General features: G+C 41.1%; 3 protein-coding genes across 7 annotated transcripts in view; 1 reads left to right on the top strand and 2 right to left on the bottom strand.

Moving 5' to 3' along the window:
• Positions 1 to 21404, top strand: part of LOC126561676 (SRSF protein kinase 3) — a 415191-nt gene that overhangs the window by 278410 nt on the left and 115377 nt on the right. The window lies entirely within an intron of this gene.
• LOC126563481 (intermembrane lipid transfer protein Vps13) overlaps positions 1 to 21404 on the bottom strand; it is a 136638-nt gene that overhangs the window by 27524 nt on the left and 87710 nt on the right. The window lies entirely within an intron of this gene.
• On the bottom strand, positions 5410 to 16051 carry LOC126562523 (guanine nucleotide-binding protein G(q) subunit alpha). Of its 5 annotated transcripts, none has more exons than XM_050219063.1 (8): positions 15857 to 16051; positions 11404 to 11588; positions 11075 to 11229; positions 10513 to 10641; positions 7695 to 7824; positions 7450 to 7603; positions 6707 to 6814; positions 5410 to 5724 (listed from the first exon to the last, which is right to left on the bottom strand). In XM_050219063.1, exons 1-8 carry the CDS (start codon positions 15972 to 15974, stop codon positions 5642 to 5644), a joined length of 1062 nt encoding a protein of 353 aa, XP_050075020.1. In that variant the 5' UTR covers positions 15975 to 16051; the 3' UTR covers positions 5410 to 5641. The 5 variants fall into 5 exon arrangements, with proteins under 5 accessions (XP_050075020.1, XP_050075021.1, XP_050075023.1 ...); XM_050219064.1 differs by lacking the exon at positions 10513 to 10641 and adding an exon at positions 9643 to 9771; XM_050219066.1 differs by lacking the exons at positions 5410 to 5724; positions 6707 to 6814 and adding exons at positions 6193 to 6275; positions 7170 to 7277.

Below are 21404 nucleotides of genomic sequence, written 5' to 3'. Positions count from 1 at the left end.
TGTTTCCTTTCTTCTTCTGTTCTTCCCCTCCCCCCCCCCCCCCCCCCCCCACACGCCACATCTCTTATACATTACATATTACTTTTGGTTTCTTTTGTTTTTGTTCGAGATATATGTAAGTTTCTTTAGAAGATACGATTTCGAATGCCGTGTGCGCGTGTTGAATGCATCCTTATGCACCTTTTTGCTACCTTATGCACCATTCTTTCTCTCTTTCTCTCTCTCTCTCTCTCTTTCTGCGTCTGTTTTATGCACATATATGTATATATGTACAGTGCATATCCGTTTACGGTTCATGCAGTATCCTGCGTGTGGTACTGTTATTATTATATGCCTGCCACACCACCTTGCCCGATCTTCTTTTGTTCGTTATTACATGTAACGTACTCTATCCAGGTGTAGGGAGAGCAAGAAAGAGAGATAGATGGGCGGTGCTCGGTAGCACATGTACATCCGAATGATGAATATACTGACAAATGCATCTTGTATGCCTTAATAATCCGATCGACAAATAAGCTTTCGTAACCATACTGAATGCACACAGTGTCCTACTTTTTTCTTCTTCTCCACGCTCGATTTGCTCGAACTCTGTGTGGTGGTGATGGTGTGTTGTGCCTCAAAAGCGGGTTAATCATAATAGTTCACTAAATATTCACTTGTCCCATTTCCTGCTGCATGCCTGGTTGCGTGTGTGTGTGTGTATGTGTTTTCTTCTTCATTTTGCACGTGATTGCATCTCACTTGCTTTATTTTACCCGCTTTTAGTGATTCGTGCTTCTTACTCTTCCGAACTGTGTCGAATGGGGGATTACTGGCCGCTCCCTAGTTTTCGTGGTTTTTTTTTTTAATTTTCCTTTTTTTCTTTTTCTGTTTTGGTTGGCGCGGAAAAGGAGCACACAAAATTAATCGGAATCACATGTGTTTGCATTTGTTTATTTATGTTTTCCATTTGTTTTTTTTTATGTTTTTTGTTTTTTGTTTTTCGTCCACCACACTACTACACACACACGCTGCAGCTGCCGCGCATAAAGAGCGTGATGATGCGATATTGTTTTAAATGTGAACAAACAAAACGTAGCTTGACAATGGCACAAAAGTATTGTGAATGAATGAGCGAGTATGAATGAATGCTTTGCTCGGAGAAATGTGTTGCTTTAGCGAACATACAGCGGACGACGAAGAAGAGGGAGGAACGGTTTAGATGTATATAAAGATTACTGGCAAAAAACAGCATTTCTCACAATCGCGCGAAGCGGCATTAATGAGAGGCGAATGCCAAAAAGGGCAGCATTTAATATATCACGAAAAAGAGGGAGAGTAAGGTGGAGGGGAGGGGGGGGGGGGGGGCGATAATACACGATCGATATAGATATCTGATCCATAATAACCCAATGATCAATCATATTCGATCAGACGGGGTGACTTATTGATTGGTTTTGTTAATTTTTTTGCTGATTGGCACATTCCATTTTCTTTTGCTGGTTTTTGTTTGTGTTGTGTGTGTGTGAGTGATGTAGTAAAATCAAACATTATAATTAACTCAATCCTCCAATTGACAGCAGACATAAAATATCACCTGATTAGAATACGCGAGCCATAATTAATTCCAACACCTTTCATCAATCCCCTCACGAATATGTGTCCGTGCGATGATCGCCGATAAACAATCATTAATCAAAATCAAAAAAAATCACACACATACGCACACACACACACACACTTTAATGTGAGAAATAGATCCATTTTCTAACTATCTAAAGATTATTTGGTTCTCCATTTTGGGTTACAGGTTTTCCAAAGTTCGCAGCTTCGCAATTAACGTTCGCCTAATCACAATTTTTATGCACAGTATGTGAGTGCGTTTACGTTTCTTTTTTCCGTATCGTTTTGTTTGGTTTGATAGTTAAATTGGTTTGGCCTACGAGCCAACAATTTAGAAAAAAAAAATCATCATATAGTATCTTCATCAATTCCGGAACTGTGCGCGCTTATGTGCACCAAATACCAAAAACAAAAGAAGGAACAGCTGGAACATGTGTGTGTGTGTGTGTGTGTGTGTGTGTGTGTGTGTGTGTGTGTGTGTGCGTGTCTGTGTGTGTGTGTGTCTAAAGGATAACTCAATGGAGATTTCAAGAGCTGTGCTGTAGTGCCAAGCAAACGTGGGAAACATCATCACATAGTGACGTGACGCTAGGTAATTTGCAGTTTGATCTTGTGACGATCGCAAGCGATAAGGGGGGAGATGTAAATAAAATTATTTACGTTTTTCTTCTTTAAAATCCGCATATTCTTCGAGAGCTGGCGGCTCTAAATTTTTTACTGGACAGAGGTGGGGGGGGGGGGGGGGGGGGGGAGGAGATGGGAATCGAAATTATTCCGCACACTGTTAAGATTTATCAATAAACAACGCATGTAAGTTAACTTAAGGGTTAGGTTAGTTTTTTTTTTGCTGTTGTTGTACATTTACCACATACATTAGTTTGCTGTGAGCTGTGTGTGTATATAATATGCATGTATAACTAGGCTGTGGTGACAAATACAACCGATACAAATAAGGTAACCATTTTTAAACCATTCAGTGCAGTTCATGCCTACACTAGGATGGGGTGTGACACGATTGTTGTTGCATTTTCTAGCAGCCTTTTTCTTCTTTTTTTCCCGCCTCCAAGAGAAGGAAGAGGTAGGCTGAATTATCAAGGGACAAACATCTTAAACTAAAGCTCGAATCGAATGTGTAATAACGTGTAACGAAAAATAACAAAACAAAAACATTCTACCCATTTGCTTGCTGGACGCCTTCTTCCCCCTCGAATAATATACACACATAAAACATCGTTGAGATAGAATTAATCTCACTGGATTAACGGAGGTTCGTATATGAATTTTTTGACTTAGAAAAGAAAATGTTTTATAAACAACAGATGATGCAAAGCTGGTGATTTTAGAGTGTTTTTTTATCACATCGTCAGGACGATCATGTTCAATTGTTTGAGGATTTTTCATTACATAAAGTGTTTTATTCCAGCAATACGGTCAAATCTAGCCGCCCTTGGAGGAATAAAAAAATGTGTATATTTTTCTCCGTTTTTTTTTTTTGGTTTCAATGGGCAGAAAATGAGAATAGCAAAAATCAATCTTAAACACCTTTTCTACCACACAACACAGATCACAGTGTGCCGAGAGGATGGTATCAATTTTGAAACACGATATCTCTCGATCGGTTCTGTATTTTGAATTCATTCTCACAGAGAAGTCACGAGAATCGTTACCCTCTTGCCCACCCGTACACGGTCGTCATTAACATAAAGCAGCCCCCTCTTATTCACTAGTATGGCTGGCTGGCTGGCTGGCTGCCCGTGTGTGTATGTGTGTATGTGCGTGTGATGCGCGCCCTGTCCTGTGAGTGATGAATAATTGCTTACTTATAATCTATATTTTATCCGGCTTCCTTTTCTGTTTGTTTAATTCACAGTCCAATGTAATGTATTACCTTAATATTCTTCATGCAAGTAAAAATTTGCTCATCTTCATGCGCTACACCCTTTTCTCACTCAACGACACCTAAATGCAATAACTTAAGCAAAGGGGGGAGATTTTACACATACACGTCATTTCGAGTAAAAAAATGTCCAACCCAAAACTGTCCGCCTGTCACCCGGTCTGTATGGGTGGGTGCGTTTTCTGAAGTGCGCTTATTGCAACAGATAATAATTTAGAGGGTTTGGTAGAAATATTTGCGATTGATGTAGTAAAATCATTGCAAAAATATATCCTTCCAACACATAATTTTCTTCGTATTAAATTATGGAAGAGCACAAAGCGGTACGAATCGTCTGTATTATACCATACACCAGTATACGTATTAGATTTGTTTTATACAACAACAACAAAAAAACACAACGGAATAAATATCATAATGAAAAGCTAGAAACCTTCAAAAGAAATGCTGCTGATTTGATCTTAAAATGCTGTTTATTTTTCAGGGGAGGAATAGTAGCAAAACGGCGGAGGGGTACACAAGCAAGCAGCAGCGAGCAAGTGCTTCCATTCATCGACAGTCAAAACGTTAAACAAAAAAAACAAACAAAAAAACACTTTCCCGTGCCCTCCACGGTCGGAAGAAGGGGAACAGCAAGTCTGTCTGCAAACGACTTAAATATTGGCGCTAAAAACAACGATTGCTTTTATATATAATGCAATTCCGAAACATAATTCGGTCCTATGCAAGTGATGGGGGCAAGAAGATGGCTTCAACGTGAGTGCGTTTAATTTGCGTGTCGGAATTAAATAAGCCAAGTGGGTTCACATAATCAATAATATACAGCAAAAATCTATACAAATAGTACACTAATAACAAATAAGGATAATCACCAATATTACACTAACACCACTCTCATTCTCTCTCTCTCTATTACAGACACTGATAAAAATGGTCAAATGAAGCAGCTGATTGATACGCTCTAAATGTGTGTTCGTTGCATTCACACGGGACTACTACAGAGCGGTTTTGTAGCAGTTGTATGCATAATCGTTCAGTGGTGTATCTCCTAAACAAAACCGGGATTTCCTAACACAATTTTTGCTGGTGTGTTTCTGTGTAGCTTGTTTTTGTTTTTTGCAGATCACGTTATTATTATACACTCAACAGTCAATGGGAGTTTTGTTTTTCTCGCGTCGCGCGTTACACAGAATAATTAAAAATATTATTTTAAACGTTTATATGTATGTGGATGGGCGTGTCTGTAGGTATGTATGCATGAATGTATGCCGGTTTTTTCGTACAGTGTAGTGTGGTGAGTGCTGTTCTTCTTCACTCGAAGTTTTATACAAGCGGTAATAGCAAACATCGAAGCAACGAAATTGATTCAAGGTAAGTGTGCGTGTGTGTCCATATGCACAAATGGCCAGCCAGAGGCGAACATAATACGTCCCCATTCGAGAGAGAAAATCTTAAAACAGCGCACAAACGTCCTTTAAAAAAAAAAACACATCCCCGTCCGTTAAGGGTTGACAGTTTAAAGGACATTTTGCTAATAATAACAATGGGTCAAATCGATAAAAATGGTGATTACTGCAGTCAGCCAAACGACAAACAATTGGGCGCATTCGCTAGCGTCTGCCATTCATTGCTGCGTGGAAAGTGTCCGTATAGTTTTTTTTTTTTTGAATAACTGTTGCCGCGCTATTGCTACACATATATTTGCTGGTGGTGGTGATGAATGACGATGATCGCGATCGTGCAGTGATGATGATGATGATGACACGTCTATAGCTAGATGATATCGAAAAATGCTGTTATTGTTGATGCAAGGAAATCGCTGTCCGGGCACATTTTAATCCACCTTGCCTGGTTCGTCCTTGATGATGATGATGGTGCGGCTGCTGTTGCTTGGCTGCATTGATTTATGGGACACTGATCCGCGCACAGATGTAGTAATTGTTGTAGTTGGTTTTTGTTGGTAACAATGATGCTAGATTTCCAGTAGAATGGCACCAAAGGCGAATAATGATGAAAGGGATAACCACACCTTTGACGTTAACGAGATCATCGCCAGCGATCGTTCACCATTATGCTTCTGTTGTAGTCAGTACCGAAACGCAGGTGCCAATGGCAAGCAAACACCGTGTTGCCACTCCGAGTTCAGACCAGATTGTACTCCTTTAGATTAGACTGAAGTATCGTGTCCTTAACGGCGGCGAACACAAACCGGATATTTTCGGTGTCTAAGATGAGATGATTGTCCGGGCGGGACACAGGGAAGGAAGAACAAATGGTAATACATTAGCCATAAACTACACAGTGTATCGACACTTGGAAAGGAAGGTACGGAGGAAGGAAGTAAAGGGACAAAGCAGAAGAAAGAAGAAAAATAACTCAAACGTAAAGGTTTCACTTTGGTTTCACTAACAATCGAACTCTTTATTCGTAATGCGTTTTAAACGAATCGTACAGCTCGGCGAGGAGCGTACGGCGAAGTGTAATATATTGAGGGAAATTGGTTTGCCATAAATTGCGACATGCACCGTTTTACTACTTTGCAAAGCTTCATCATTTCCTAGCCTGGCCGAAGAAAAAAAAAACACGAAAAAATGGCAAAATTTACTAGCACAAAAAAATACTAAACTCTTTTTTTTTTTGACACGGCAAACGATTGCAAACAAAAAAAGTGCTTCAGCCCGAACCACCAATAATTAAGCCAAATTAAATTCCTTCAGCGCAGTTTGCATGATCGTATCCTTTACGGCGCAAAATACGAGCTTAATATTTTCCGTATCTGTTTTTTTTCACAAAAAGAAGAAGAAGACGATTGTTGTTTCGTTCGTTGTTGTTGAACAGATCAATTTTAAACGATACCATATCAGCAACGGAAGAACGTGCGTTGAAAATCCAGTAGTTTTTAAAATTAAATTTGGAAAGCATTAAATAAAAGTAAGAGAAAGAAAAGGGAAATAATTCAGTAAAGTTTTCAAACAATTTTAAACAAATCAACTAGAACAAACCTGTTCCACTAACACTAAAATCAAGCTACAACATATTTAAACATATTCATCAATCGACTTTAACCGAACAAAAACAAACAAAAGTAAACTCAAATCTAACCGCAAAAGCAAATATGATTAAAAGCTGGCATTGTTGTCCACACGGGTGTGGTGGTAGAGAGGGGGGACAGGGATGGTGCAGTGGTGCAAAAGAGAGGGAACTTACCTGTCGCACAAGTGAAATGTGAATAAATTATTTTTTCCGAATCGGGATTTAAGTCTACAAACATGCGAAGTATAAATTCTCTGGCAGCTATTGCATCTCTTTGTGGTCCTGTGTGTAGTATATACGTGAAAGAATGAGCGGTGAAAGAGTTAATAACTAGCGATTGGGGTAGTTCCCAGGTCCGCAAGAACCGGATGCTACGCCGTAATTACGTTTACATTGTAACCAAAACATAATAAATCGACTAAACAATATAATAAATAGTAAGATGAAACTTTATGCAAGGTACGAGTCATTTCCACACACTTAATACCCTACAACAATGCACTATAGTATATAGGTGTAATAGGGAACTTCGCCAGCCAGCGAGTATCCCCGCCACAGAGCGATGTACAGTGTGTCCTCTAGCAATAGGTTTATGCTACGCTTAGAAACGAAATCAACATAAAATAAATTTCTTGACCTGTGGCGCATGTGAAATGGGAGTAACACATTCGGTCTGGATCAGGATTTTCGCGCAGATAAACTTTCAAAATAAACTCGCGCGCTTTTACGTCATCTTGCTTCGGTCCTTTTTTTTCGCGTGTGTGAGGATCGTAGTGGTACGATGAAGAATTCAAATAAAACAATTATAATTAACGCAATAAAAACCCACAACCGTACAACAATTGTTTGATGGATGCATAGAGTGTGGTACTCCCCCTGGTAGCCATCCCCAAAACATCTTCGATCCCAAAACTTACCATCGTACTCGGGGAAGTAATCTACCAAGTGTGAATACATGATCTTTTCCTCCAGCAAATCCTTTTTGTTCAAGAACAGAATCACCGACGAATGTTGGAACCATGGATACGTAATAATGGTCTTAAATAAAGCTTTCGATTCTTCCATTCGATTCTGTTAGTTAGAAAAGAAGATAGAGATATGGGTAAAAACCATGTCCACTATTCGAATTTCGGACTACCCCCCCCCGAAAACAAAGGCTTACCTCGTTTTCCGATTCGAACAGAATCTGATCGTATTCCGACAGTGCAACCAAAAAGATGATTGATGTCACATTCTCAAAACAGTGGATCCATTTCCTTCTTTCAGATCTTTGTCCGCCGACGTCTACCATCCTGCGGGGCGGTTGTTGAAACAGATGAAAACAGAACACGCGACCGACCGGTGCGTGTGTAAAAATGGGGAAAGAAAGAAATATTACTTCACTTGTTTTTCACATGTGGGAAGATAAAGCTTATACTACTACAAATCTTGTTAGATGTTAATGCAAACTGCAAAACTCTGTAAGGAACAATTATAAAAAAGCATGCTAGTTTTGTATATCCAAAGCAGCAATCTAAACGCTTTAAAACGAAACGTATGTACAGTACATTACTATTAATGACACGATTTGGGTGATTTGAGTTTGACGAGAGATGAGGGAGGTATGTGGAGATGTGTGGTGTGGTGTGGCATGAAAAAATTGCGAAGAAAATAAATGTTTAATGTTGGACCATCTTTCTTCGTACCGATTTCTTTATGCTTTTATGCAACACTTTTAAGTGTTGCTTAGCTATATTTCAATTGCTTTATTACAAATCTGCTGTTTATAAGCTTGCTGTTTGCGCAAAACGGGCTCAAGGAGATCGTCTTGCAATTAGGATGATATTTGGCAAAATTCTAGCGGATCAAAGTGATACCGCGATGGTTTTAAGCAACGAAATTCTGTGGTCCATGGACCACGGGTACACACAAACCTGCAATGCGATCATCGATTCAACACGATGATCGATTGCAACAATCCAATACCCGGAAATTAGACAAGAAAACTAATCTCTAAAAAGCTGTTTTGAAAATAATTACCAAAAGCTTCGCAGGCATTTTCAAGAACCAACACTGAAACGTTGCTTGATTACAAAATGTGTAGAGGACTTTGGAGTTACTCATTCGAAGAAATTGCTTTCTTCTCTCGAAAAGATGAAATTGAAGTTTCGATCCAATAATTTGGCGTGTGTCACGTGCAGCGGCCTGGGCTTGGCCGCAACCGAATTGTATTTAAATGAAGTGTATATTTGGAACTTATTATGACCATTTCCGTGGTACATGCCAATTGCTTTGAAGTTCGTTATCCTACAACAGGATAAAGTACCGTGAAGTACACGTCAAATCGATGACCCAAAGATGGTCAATTGGAGATAATTTATTCGGAAGTGCCCTAGTGGTGCGAACCTTCGACCTCTGTGGAGTATTCATTTCTAGCATTAGGAGAGGCACAACCATATATCCCATCCACATCCAAAAGCCTATTAAGTCATTACTAGCACGCACGTGACAATTAGATATAGAAAATTATCTTCTATAAATTAAGAGATATAAATTATTTGGCAAATGTTGACCGATATTGAGATTTCTAAACAACACATTTTTCGCATTTTTTTCCAGCCTTCATCTTATATGTTAACAGCTACGCATAGTTTTAACGTTTTCCTAGTCCCCGATGAATGATACAAGCTTAGCGAAATGAATGATATGATAACAACGAAATTAGTTGGCGCCATCAAAAAATGATAAGTATTTACATGATCAATAGTCGCTTAATGAGAAATAATCTCAATTATGGCATAATATCACACGCAGACAGAAACACACACACCCCTCAGTGATAGTAAGATAATGATAGAAAGTCCCTAACTCTGCAATAATAGAATACTTCCAAGCGTCCAGTTAAAAAAAAAGAAGCACACTAGTAACACCACCAGAATGAAAAACGTACGACTTGCTTAGCTTACAATTTCTCACAGTTGCTCCGCCAAACTTTCCCGAAAACAACAGCACAACAGCAGTCTAGCGATTTTATATTATATACACACCGTCGATCAGGTGGTAGGCGATCGACAGCATTAAGAAGGTGGCATAGGAAAAACGGCGAAGAATAGTGATTTAATTTTGCATACCTAAAGATGATGCTATCCAAATCGAATGGATACTCTAAAATGCCCGTTGTCGGTGCCCTAGCCCTGAGAATGTCTTGTTCAGTTGGGAGAAAATCTTCCTTTTCGATACGTGCCAAATCGCTTAAGTAGCTGGATAAAGATAATGGGCGACGCGTAATTAGAATTGAACCAAATGGTAGAGATATATCAGTACTGTTCAATTAGGCACAACAAATTAGTTCTGTTCTTTTGGGATTGTAATTTGCGCAACGTAAATCACACGCGCCGATCTACACACTTTTACCAATATTTGTTTGTTTTGCCACTAAGTTTGTGTCACTGTTTAAATATTGCCACTTAAAGTTTGTCTAATCTTTACTTTTACAACAGCTGCATGAAACCTATCGTTGAAATCGGATGATACAGCATATAAGAATAGTCGTTTCGCATTTCATTCAATCGGATAACTAAATGGTTTCATTCCAAAGCTAAAAATTGGTTAAATCATGCAAGCGGATTATAACAAAAAAGCGTGATCTTAATCATTGGTACCTGTACAACACACAGACATTGTGGTTGCATGCTACATGATCAACGAAGCAAACAGAAACCGTTAAAAGGTCATAATTAAAAGTGTTAGAAAAGAACAGCGGGATGTGATTATTCAACGCACAAACAAACAAATAACAAAAACTTGTAAACCCAACCGACCGCAAATGGACGAAACCCGTTCACGGCGCATGCAAATTTAAGATAAGACACAAAAATGAAACAAACAAAAAAAGAAAACGTGAAACGGACAGATAGACAGAGAAGTGTATAACAACGAGTGAGATTAAAACTGTTTGTTGCAATTTTCGAACAAAGTTTTTCTCCTCAATCCAACTCTACCTAAACCGGATCTCTTCCAGATCGAAGGGATACTCGATAATGCCGGTCGTGGGTACACGCACTCTCAGAATGTCCTGCTCCGTTGGAAGATAGTTTGTTGCCGCAACACGATCGATCTCCATAAGGTAACTGGACGACGAAAGGAGATGACAGACAGAGGATCAGTAAGTTTTGGGAAAGCAACATTTTCAAAGAAATATTGTGAATTCGCGCTTGTGTTTCCGTATTGCCTTTACACTGTTTCCTTGGACAGTGAAAATTTTGAAATGCAATTCAAACATCAAATAAGTTACAAAATAAAATGTTCTCTGTTCTAGATAGAACAACCAAAATCGTAAAACAAACAACGACCATTCGAAAATTATAAGTGCTGCTTAACGCGCAACAAGAAACATTTAGTTTGTAACCGACGATAAGATAAACAAAAAAAAAACATTTGCATTATATCGATTTATCACTGATACAATGGCAGCCGGAGTAAAAAAAGAGTATAACAGAACTAAAATTCGTTTGACTGCTGTCGCAGCACCACAGTTTGAGATTGATTGAAAACTGCACATACTATTTGGCGGAATCTGTTAGCTGATACTCTCTCCTTCGGTCGTAACATTCCTGGATGCCCGCATCGGCCCATAAGTCTTTGATTGCTTGAACGTATGGCGGTTCGAATGTGGTCACTGTCTCGAAGTCTACGCTTCGTATTAGCTCGGCATGCTCCTACAAAGGAAAAAGACACAGTGTGGTGAAATGGAAGCGCGATTACAGTTATTGCATCACGGGCAGCAACGAGCACGAAACCCGATCGTCCACCAACAAGGCGCTTGGAGTTGCGCGGATGATCAAGTTTGTGCGCTCATCAACCGTGAACCGTGGCAGCGCGGTCGTACTTACGATATTTGCCGGATCACTGTACAATATCTTCAGCAGATCCATCGCTCGTATCATTGACTGCATTGCCATGAAAATGTTTTGGTATACTAGTTTGATGAAGCCCCGCTTGTCCTCGTCCGAGTAGCCACTACCGTGAATAATACGCATCTGCTTGATGAATGTTGATTTACCCGATTCACCAGTACCTGGGGGGAAGAAACAGAACAAAAAAACAAACCATCAGAATGACGAATGACCATTAATAAACAGTAAAAAAAACTGCTGCAGCTATGTTTAATCGAACGGCATATGAGTGTGAATGTACGCAGACGTGTACAGACGACGATCGTGGCCATAACGGATCTGTAGCACGTGTCATAGAGAAGCTATCGCAAACACTAATCATAACATAACACAGCTAAAACATCTCCTCTCTATACCCTTTTCTTATCAATTTCAAATGCTGAAAAGGAATCCCGATCGCTGAAATAACAAACATAAACACCAAGTGCCATAAACCTCGTTCGGGCATTTGCGTGACGTAGTACCTGTGATGCTCTCTGGTGGTGATGTTTCACACACCAATAGCGTACCGTAACAAAGGAATTAGAGGGACGATTTAAAGACGATTCTTGAAGATCGATCGAGAACATAGCACCAGCACTACGATACACATGTCAAGTATGTACGCTAATTACACGAACTAACAGAATGTACTCAAAGAAGACTTCTTCTTTGAAGAAGCTACAAGGTTCAAAGATAGAAACTTTAAATTTCAGGTTCTCATGATGTTTAAGAGAATTTCTAGAGTCTTGAGATTATTAGAAACCTAGCCATGCTTGAAATTTCCCGACGTGACCTTAGTAGGATCGTTAAGCCAAGAAAACTTCAAGTAGCCACCAAGCCACACTGTAACGATCACATCTAGACGGTCACGATCATCTAAACGGCGCATTTTAGACAGCCCAAGCAGCCAAAAATAGTCCTTCTAATTGGTAGCAGACCATGCCTTCCTAAGAGCTAGTTCAAACGTGCTTATGAGGTGTGGAAACTGTTTGGTTCTTTAATCTCTTTAAAGAGGAGTTTAATCTCTTTCTTCATTAGCTTTACTAGCACCACTACAGCCTCGAAGAAACCCCATTTTTCTTGTACTAAGGCATTGTGGAATTGGAATTTGAGGCTGGTTTGCTTTTTGTTAGCAACTAATGTCGCTACGACTAACCAAACAGAACATTCCATGTGCCCTAGCCAAACAAGAATATTTGCATATGACTATGGCATGATGTCACTAGCATTATTAGACATTAGCTTAGTGAGACTTGCCAATTATATGATGTACTGGATTTATTTTTGTTCAGGCTACACGCAGCATGTGTGCCTCCTTTTCATCTTTATCTAATATCGCATTATTCGCTTTGAAATAGGTTTATTCTGACTAGTGCCCTGATAGTTGGATTGTCAGTCCTCACTACGGTTGATCGGGACGGTCCGGATAGGATTTGAACCCCGGTCCTGCCGTCTGAAGACCAGCGCCGCTGACGCCTATACCACCGGGTCGAGGGATGCAATATTAGCCTTGATGTTTTAGCTAATGCATGTTTTATACACAATTCCAAGCGAGTAGCATAGACACGCTAGTGCAATGCGAAAATTTTCACCTCGACGGTATTGGCGACATTGGCCACAACACACACGCATGTACCCAGTTGAAGTGTCACTTTTGACTAGGATCATTCCATCCATATGTGGACAAACAACAAGAAGATGTGTTTGCGAGTAAAATGAGACGGACATGGCTTGGACGTGAACTGGGGGACAACAGTTGCAGTATTGGATATATTTAATAACGAACGGTCAACGATGTTACCGTCGCAAACCTCCTGCACAACGATCGATTAGCGCAATGTCCATTTAACTAGTTATACGCTAATGATTTGTTTACTCTCCCATTGTTGGCGACCACTTTAAGGTTTCGCGCTCTACCCTTCATCGGATTCAGTTTTGCTTGACACCGATTCTTCTTGTTCGCTGGTTTCTTCTTCTGCGGTCAACAACAGCAACACTTGACAACTTTGTTCTCAACGACCGAGTTTTCTACGCTTCTTGGTGGTGTCGTCGGGCGCTGTGGAAAAAAAAAATCAATCGAGAAATAACAAAAAGCAAAAAAAATGGGAGGAAAAATTCTCTCCAATACCTTTCGTATGTACCCACCTTGTTTATGGGGACAAATTTGTCATACGTTGGGTACCATACCACAATGTAAAATAACATCATGGCACTCTATGAAAATGTGGCACAAATCTTCTACAACTACAAATCTACACATATCCACAATTACTCAAATGGTCATATATATGACCGAAGAAATTGCCCATCAAAGAGTCATTCATGAAATCTGTCCTCATTTACACGCAAACACACACACACACACGCCGCGTGTTGCTAGGATGAAACGACGAGGTTGAATGAAATTAGCTAGCTGTAACCTCTTTCATGTATTAAGAAGGGGGTGTGTTACCCCGGACAAGACTAATCACACACCCTGATGCAAACGACTCTAACTGCCCTCTGGGTATTCAGCAAAGGCGTGAACATGTTTTGCTTTATTTATTATTTTAATTTGTCTATACACCGATAATTGGTCCAAAACATCATCCCAAAGCATTGTTTGATGACAGTTTCATACTGCTTCAATGCAGGAAATGTACGTATTGACTAGAATTAAAAAAGATGCATCTTTCCCCCCATCACCATATCCTGAGGAGGTTGATGGAGGCAGGGTTGTAATTTGTGGAAATCTCACCGAACTGTCTGAGCATGGTGGAACGAATGCGAGAAGAGAATCAATAAAAGAGAGATAAGAGAGAAACATAGTAAAGTGTGTGAGAGAGATTTGGAACTGTTTGAATCAATGACAGTACAATATATTCCCCCCCAGGAAGAACGAAACCGAAGTTGCACTGTGTATGTGTTTGGATACATGCTTGCTGGTTAGAGCTGTGTCCGTTGCTGCGCAAGCATGCGCATTTCGTACCATGTGAGCGATTTGCTTTTCCATCAGTCCCGCGCGCGTCCATTATTTCACCTTAATGTTTAGATTTACTTATTTTATTTTTTTTTCCTGTTATTTTCTTTCTTTTATTTGCCTCTCGTTTCAGCGTGTCAGTTTGTTCACGCTTGTTCCTCTGTGTGCATCATCATGCGCCTCCATCAATATCATCGTCATGCCAAACTAGCGACAAAAGAATGGACAGAAGTGAGGTGAGAGCATTCACGTTACAAAAGGCTCTCACTTTCATACAAACAGCACAAATCACCAACGTTTGGGGTATTGCTTCATGTGAACCTCTTCCACCCTTTGCCACTTGTGGTTGGAAAACTTGTGTCGCAAAGTGCAGGAAAACTGAGATATGTAAACGTGAACACAAGGCAAGGGACCAACACAACTATAACTTCTTGTATAACACACACACGCACACAAATAATTAAAATCATAAAATTGAGTGTTATTAGTTCAAAAGGAAATCCACAGTTAAGGTACGGCAACTGGAATCATCATTGCATTGTGAGTGAGAGGAGTTGGTGAGAAAATTGGGGCTTGCAGCTCACAAGCGCTGCTCTCACCTTTGATTACAACAACGCTTGCACAGTTAGACAGAACCGAAACTGGATTCATACTTTCATAGGCTACTTATAATACTAATTGTAATGCACGCAACTACAAACCAGGAACACAAAAAATATTAGAAAATTGACACACATTAAACTCCACAGGTACACACGAAACGTAAATATAAAATTTTATATTTTAATCATAAAGTTTCCTGGCGCCGTGTGGGAGTTGTAAATCGAAAATCAAAATATCCTTTTTAATGCATTAATTTAAATTTTAAAGCGTGCATAATATTTTTTAATTTTTTATCATAAATTTTATTTTTTGGGCCCGGTGGTGTATGTCATAACTGCGCTGGTCTTCAAACGGAAGGACCGGGATTCAAATCCCATCCGGACCGTCCCACCCTTAGAGAGGCCTGACTAACCAACTACGTGGTATCGGCAGTCTAGTAAGCCATTTCGATGGCCGGCATGACCTTACAGATCGTTAAGTCAAAAAGAAGAAGAATATTTTTTAAAATAAAAAGCGGATGTTTGTTTTGTCCCACATTAGACAGGAATTCATTTCTTCTGCTTGAAAACAAAAACAATCCGCCAAAAGCTTAAAATTGTAACCCCTAACATTCGGGGAACACTACGGAAACATCAGTACGCGGTGTAGAAGAGCCCTTAAATGTGGTACGGGTTGGTATTTTGACGAATTACTTCCATTTCCTAAAAGTGAAAAAGTAGCTTTTTATTCTACAAAATTGGAAACAAAATCGTTTTAAAGGAACGGCGAAAGTGATGGAGGCGCCTGGTCGCGCGTGCCATACAATATCAAACTATCAGCACACAACTCCGGAAAGACTTCACTTACCCAGCAGTAACAGCTTTAGCTCTCGCCTCGCATCTCGTTTGTCTCGCCGCAGCTGCCGCTCAATCTCCTGATTGATGCGCTTTTGCTCTTTCGCTTCCTCGGACAGGCAGCACTCCATGCTGGCGGGATTGGATGCTGGGCGCTTCCGGTGGCTTCCGTTATCCCCTCGTTTTTTTTTTGCTTTATTTGTATTTATTGCAGTACGGCACCCGGTGGAGTAACTGTATGGTGACTGCCGGCTCTGCGATCCGATCGCAAAAACACAGATATTTATGCAAAACCCGGATCTTCTTAAGCTATACACACACACACACAGAGACACACAAACACACTATTTTCTGGTTTGCTCTTTTCCTCGAGGTGGTTTCACGACTAGCGAGGATTCACTTTTGATTTTGCTTCCTTTTTTACACACACACACACACACACACACATACACTGTTCCACAATTTCGTTACCGCGAGTACCCGTTGTGTGAGCACGTGCTATATGCCGACATATGATGCCCTCTCCTTTCTCCCGTTTGCTGCCTTGCGCTTTTGGTCGCGTATATTATTGCACTAATTCAATTATCACAAAATACCACTGATCCACACCACAAACTATCCTCCCGCTGCTCTGGTTGATCCTCCCGGTGTTTCCTCACCCCGAGTACAAGTTGCAATAGAGCGGTGTGATGTGTGAGTGTGGTTAGATTTATTTATTTTTCTTTTTTTTTTTTGAGGAGAGAAAATACCAAGCTTCTCAAATCTCGGAGGATCACACACGATTGTGGAGGCACTCCCCTCAGCACAAATAACCTCAAACGCACGCACACATACACCTGGCACAGCGTGTGACCACGAGCGCTTGTGCTATTTCACTTCCGCTGATCGACGTAGAAGAACACGACCAGCGTGCTAATCTTCCGGTGCCGGAGCTTAATGTTGAGTGGGGGGCGGGGGCGGGGTTAGGGTATCATGCGTCTTGTGTGTGTGTATGGTTCCGCGCCGCAGTCGTCGATCTTCGTCTCCGTTTTTTTCGCGTGGTCCAAGTGCTACCGTACCAAGTGAATGGAAGTGCTCCGTTGCAGAAGGCTCATCAAACGCGCGGTGTCTGAACGCGATAACGTAAACGATAACCAACGAAAACTAGATTGATAGAGAAAATAAAGCAGAAACAGGTGAAAAGGTAAGAGCGTGTTGTTGATTCAATGAAATGGATGGATGGAATCTTTGGACGAAAAATTATTTTCAGTCATACTACATTGCATTTAAAACAGGTCCCAAAAATCCTACATCTCAATCAAAATCAGCTATATAAAATAGTAATTAGATTAAATTCTCCTTCTATTTCGCAGTTCAAAATTTATAAGATACACTTTCCGGTCCGGCAATGACTTAAAAATTCTTTCAACGATACTGCATCTGCGATTAAATGCAGTAGTTCGAAGGTTAAAAAAATCTTATTCTAATCCAGTGGTTCTAATCGAATCCTCATCGGAAGAAATCCTAGTCCGATCGGATTGGATTCAATCGTTCCAATCCCAATGGTACCCCATACGATCAGATCCTAATCGGATCGAACCCTTCAATTATGATCCAAACCTAATTCGGATCCCTCTGAGAATTGATGTTTCGAATCTTCCGTAAATCGAAATTTCCAACACTAATCTCCACGCCCGATCACACCGACACACTACAACACTTTTCTAATAGCACGAGCTTCCCGAGGATGGAAGAATATCGATAAAACCAGATCGCAAGAGGCTAGGAAATAGGCGAAGTGAACGACCCCGGGGGGGGGGGGGGGGGGAGGGCGGATCCACAAAAAAAAAATCCTCTCGCCACCCGGTCAGCAGATTCAATGAGATAGAGACCCCTAACTTCTATTCCGCTTCTGATCACCGAGGGCTTAAATCCGGCACTGCGCGTCCCGCATAGTTGATCAACCACTCAACAACGAAGGACACTGTGCAGCAGGGTAAGGTTCGTAATCCAATGACTGCACCGTAACTGTTGCCATGCAGATAAAAACCACTGTCGGTAGCTCACCGATCAAGTGTTCACCGTGGCATCACCCGAAGACGAACGATAATCCAACCACACTATTCGAGGTCAGGAACTGATCAGTCAAGCACTGGAGAAGCAACATCCTAACCAAAGATTCACCAAGAATACCAAGAAAAACTTTACGAAAGATCTGCACTGAACCGTGTGGTCTTCGTTTTGGAGGAGCGAATTTAAAGTTGAGAGCTCTACTGGTGCGTACGTACTACAGCGCTAATGGAAATGTTGCTGATCGGCACGAAATTCACACACCCTCTTCCCGTGTGGCAGAATGCGGCGTGTGACACTGGATTCACTGATTGTATCGCTGGAAGAACACAGTCCGGCAGTGACACCAGGCAGGTACGTACTGGAAGTGGTCGCGATTCGCGATGCTCTTTTATAGGCTCCATTCCTTCGGTCTGACAAATTAAAATGCATCGATTATTGGGTTGTGTTGTTGCCCGCACCGGACGACACGCTGCTGCTTGGCGTTAGGATCAACTTGTGCTTCCCTTGTGGGGTGTCTTCCAGCAGGACCACGGACACTGTAGTTCTGCTTGACACACATGCACACATAACCGTATTCCCCAAGGTAGTGGCCATAGCTCAAATCGTATCGCATGAAGGAAGGTCAATATAGCGCGCGAAATACACCTGGTGAATCCGCGTTCGTGGGTCTTCTCCGCACCAAAATACTAGAATTAGAAACAACCACAACAACAACAAAATGGTCGGAAAATATTACCAGGGTAGACTTACTACTACTTACTACACGATCCACACACAACCACACACCAACGATGTGAAGCTGATTTTCTTTTCATGTGTGTCATAAACGTGAGTCCTGCTGGGGTTTTCACTTTTTCTTCGGTTTCACACACCGTGATGATTGTTGGCTGGAGCCAGGAAGTGGTAGAAGAAGTCTACTGCTGCCAGTCCAACCCTCACCATACCGCTCCGGGGGCTCCACCCGATCGTGCTGGGTCGCCACATAAGATTTAATTTAATTATGGCACACACTTCCTGTGGTCGACCGGTGGTTGCTTTCCGCGGCTCCTTGGCACGCTTGCACGTGACCCATCGGACACACACACACACAATCCCCGCCCTGGCCTTCTGTCGAAATCCTTCGAAAGTGGATTAAGAGACGCTGATGGCAGGGTATCCCCCATATAGCTAGAAAGTGGGGGGGGGGGGGGGGGGGTACTACTTTTGGTTGGTCAGCGTCAGAGTGGTGTGGCACTTTAAAAGATGCTATTGATTTAAATGTGTGGGGCCGTTACCAAACCGATTCATCTTATATAACAACGGTGCTATTTTATTTCGCGGGACAGCGCTGTTTTGCCATCAAGACCGAAACCGACCGCGCCTGACAGGATGGGCACTGACCTAATATCGAACGATAATAGTTGCTCCCGGAGGAATCACATACCACCACGCAGCAAGCAACTAAATCCATCAAGGATCTATTGAATTGATCTGACATAATGAAGGAGGAAACAACACGAACACGGCCTGGGGAGATATATTACCCAACAACAGTCAATGCCATTCTGGACATACGTATTTTTTAAATGTTCACTTATGATGGTTTAGATAGACACATACTATAGCATGTGAAACGATCGGATTAGATCTTTCCATGTTCGATTATCCTTGATCGATCGGTTGAAGAAAGCCAGACAACAGAGTTTTGGCAGGGTTTGTACATCTTCTTAACTGCAAAAACTCACATTAAGTCTACAGCAAATACATTTGAACAGGGTGTCCACCTAGTGGCAGAGCGAAATTAAAATATAAGCAAACTAAGCATATGCATGGAGCCTCGATATTTCAAGGAACTTAGTACACACCAACAGATGCGGATATCTGTGAATTTTGCTTATCAGCAATGGCATCGAAGATATAGAAGTCTTTGAACTCCATGAGGGGACACCCTGATTCTAGTACAACTTTCATTCTATTTATGGCGGCTCCTGAAAAGGTTGATCTTGATCGCTGTCTAGAGGAGAATGTAGGATGGATCTTGCGGATTCAAATAACATAAACACCGTTAAAACATTCGCTTTTATGGCACTACTATTTCTGGACCGTTTCATTGCAGAGCTCAGCATTGTTTTATGAAGCCGATAACGGCAACACGGTAAACGGTCAATAGTGAGTGACAACAGCCCATCTTTTTATTTGCTTAATGGCCTAGCCATGACATCCCGTAGTTGGATAATCAGTCCTCACAATGCGTATGGGATAGTCCTTTCCCTTTCCCTATTGCAATTGGAACCGTATTCCATTTCTGGAATGCTGGCAATGCTTTGCTATTGCCAGTATCGCTTATGCTAATTTTGATGTGCTCGTAGTTCCATGTATGATTTTGGCGTTAAATCTGAAACAATTAATTTAACAATTATGACGAAACCGCACCAGAATGTTTAGGGCTCCGTGTCGACAATCAACTTTCTCCAATCTGTTGACTATTTCGATTGCATATTAGTCGATTTTTATTAGTTTTTTTTTTCTATGTATCTAAAATAACCTAAATGTTATCGATTTTTGTTCATTTTGGGTTCTCTTGGATCGGTTCAGTGTACGCCGCAGTATTTACATCTACCAGTACAATCAACTTAAGAAAGCAAGAAATGGTAGACCAACCGCGTCTCCTGACGGGATCACTTTTGTGCTAGGAATTCCCTGGGTATAGAAGACTGCGGCATAAAATATATTCAGAATTTCACCAGGTTTGGATAACTATCGGTCATGGTAGAATTAGAATTAATATTTTTCTTTGTTCATTTATGCAACGCATTAATATTGATAAAATCTAAGAATCCTTCAACTTAGGATTAAGTTTAGAAGCCTGCATGTCCATCGTCTTCTTGGTTTAACGAACACTAACGTGATTATCACCAAGTCTAGTTAGTTAAGCCATTTATAATAGGGCCGGTGTGATCTGAAAAGGTCGTTAATTCAAGAAGAAAAGATATCAAAATCCAACATGAATAATAATATCTGGACATTTCCGATTGATCGCGCTTAAAATAATTTTAAACGGATCACGGGGATACTTCAAAACGGGGATAATTTCAATATAGAAAATTCGATCATTCATCCCCACACAACTCTTTTAGCAGTTGGTAATCATTTTCATCCTGCTGCGAGAATGTTCAGCATAAAACTTTTCTCCTTTTCTCGATCGTCTGAGATCGTGAGATCGGGAAAATTACTCGTGTAACTAGCTAAACGGACGAAACTCAAACACACACACACAAGCAACAGCTCTAGTGTTTCTCCAGTCGTAAGTGAAAAAATAAAATCCACCGCAAAACGCAAACACACTATCGGCAGCAGCGACAGGGGGAGCGTGGTTGTGCCATATACGCTTCGCAGCAGCAAAACCCGTACGGATCGGACGGATCCACGAAAGCATAAGGGGCCTGCTGGTCCCAGTGGTCAGTGGTGAGGAGGAAGCGTGTGCGGGCTGGTGCACTGGTGAATTTGAGCCGCGCTCTGGTTGGTTGCTC

This window comes from Anopheles maculipalpis, chromosome 3RL, assembly GCF_943734695.1.
Source record: "Anopheles maculipalpis chromosome 3RL, idAnoMacuDA_375_x, whole genome shotgun sequence".
Classification (NCBI taxonomy): Eukaryota; Metazoa; Arthropoda; class Insecta; order Diptera; family Culicidae; genus Anopheles; species Anopheles maculipalpis.
Note: the sequence above shows the minus strand (reverse complement) of the source record. Positions and strands in the feature narration are given on the sequence as shown.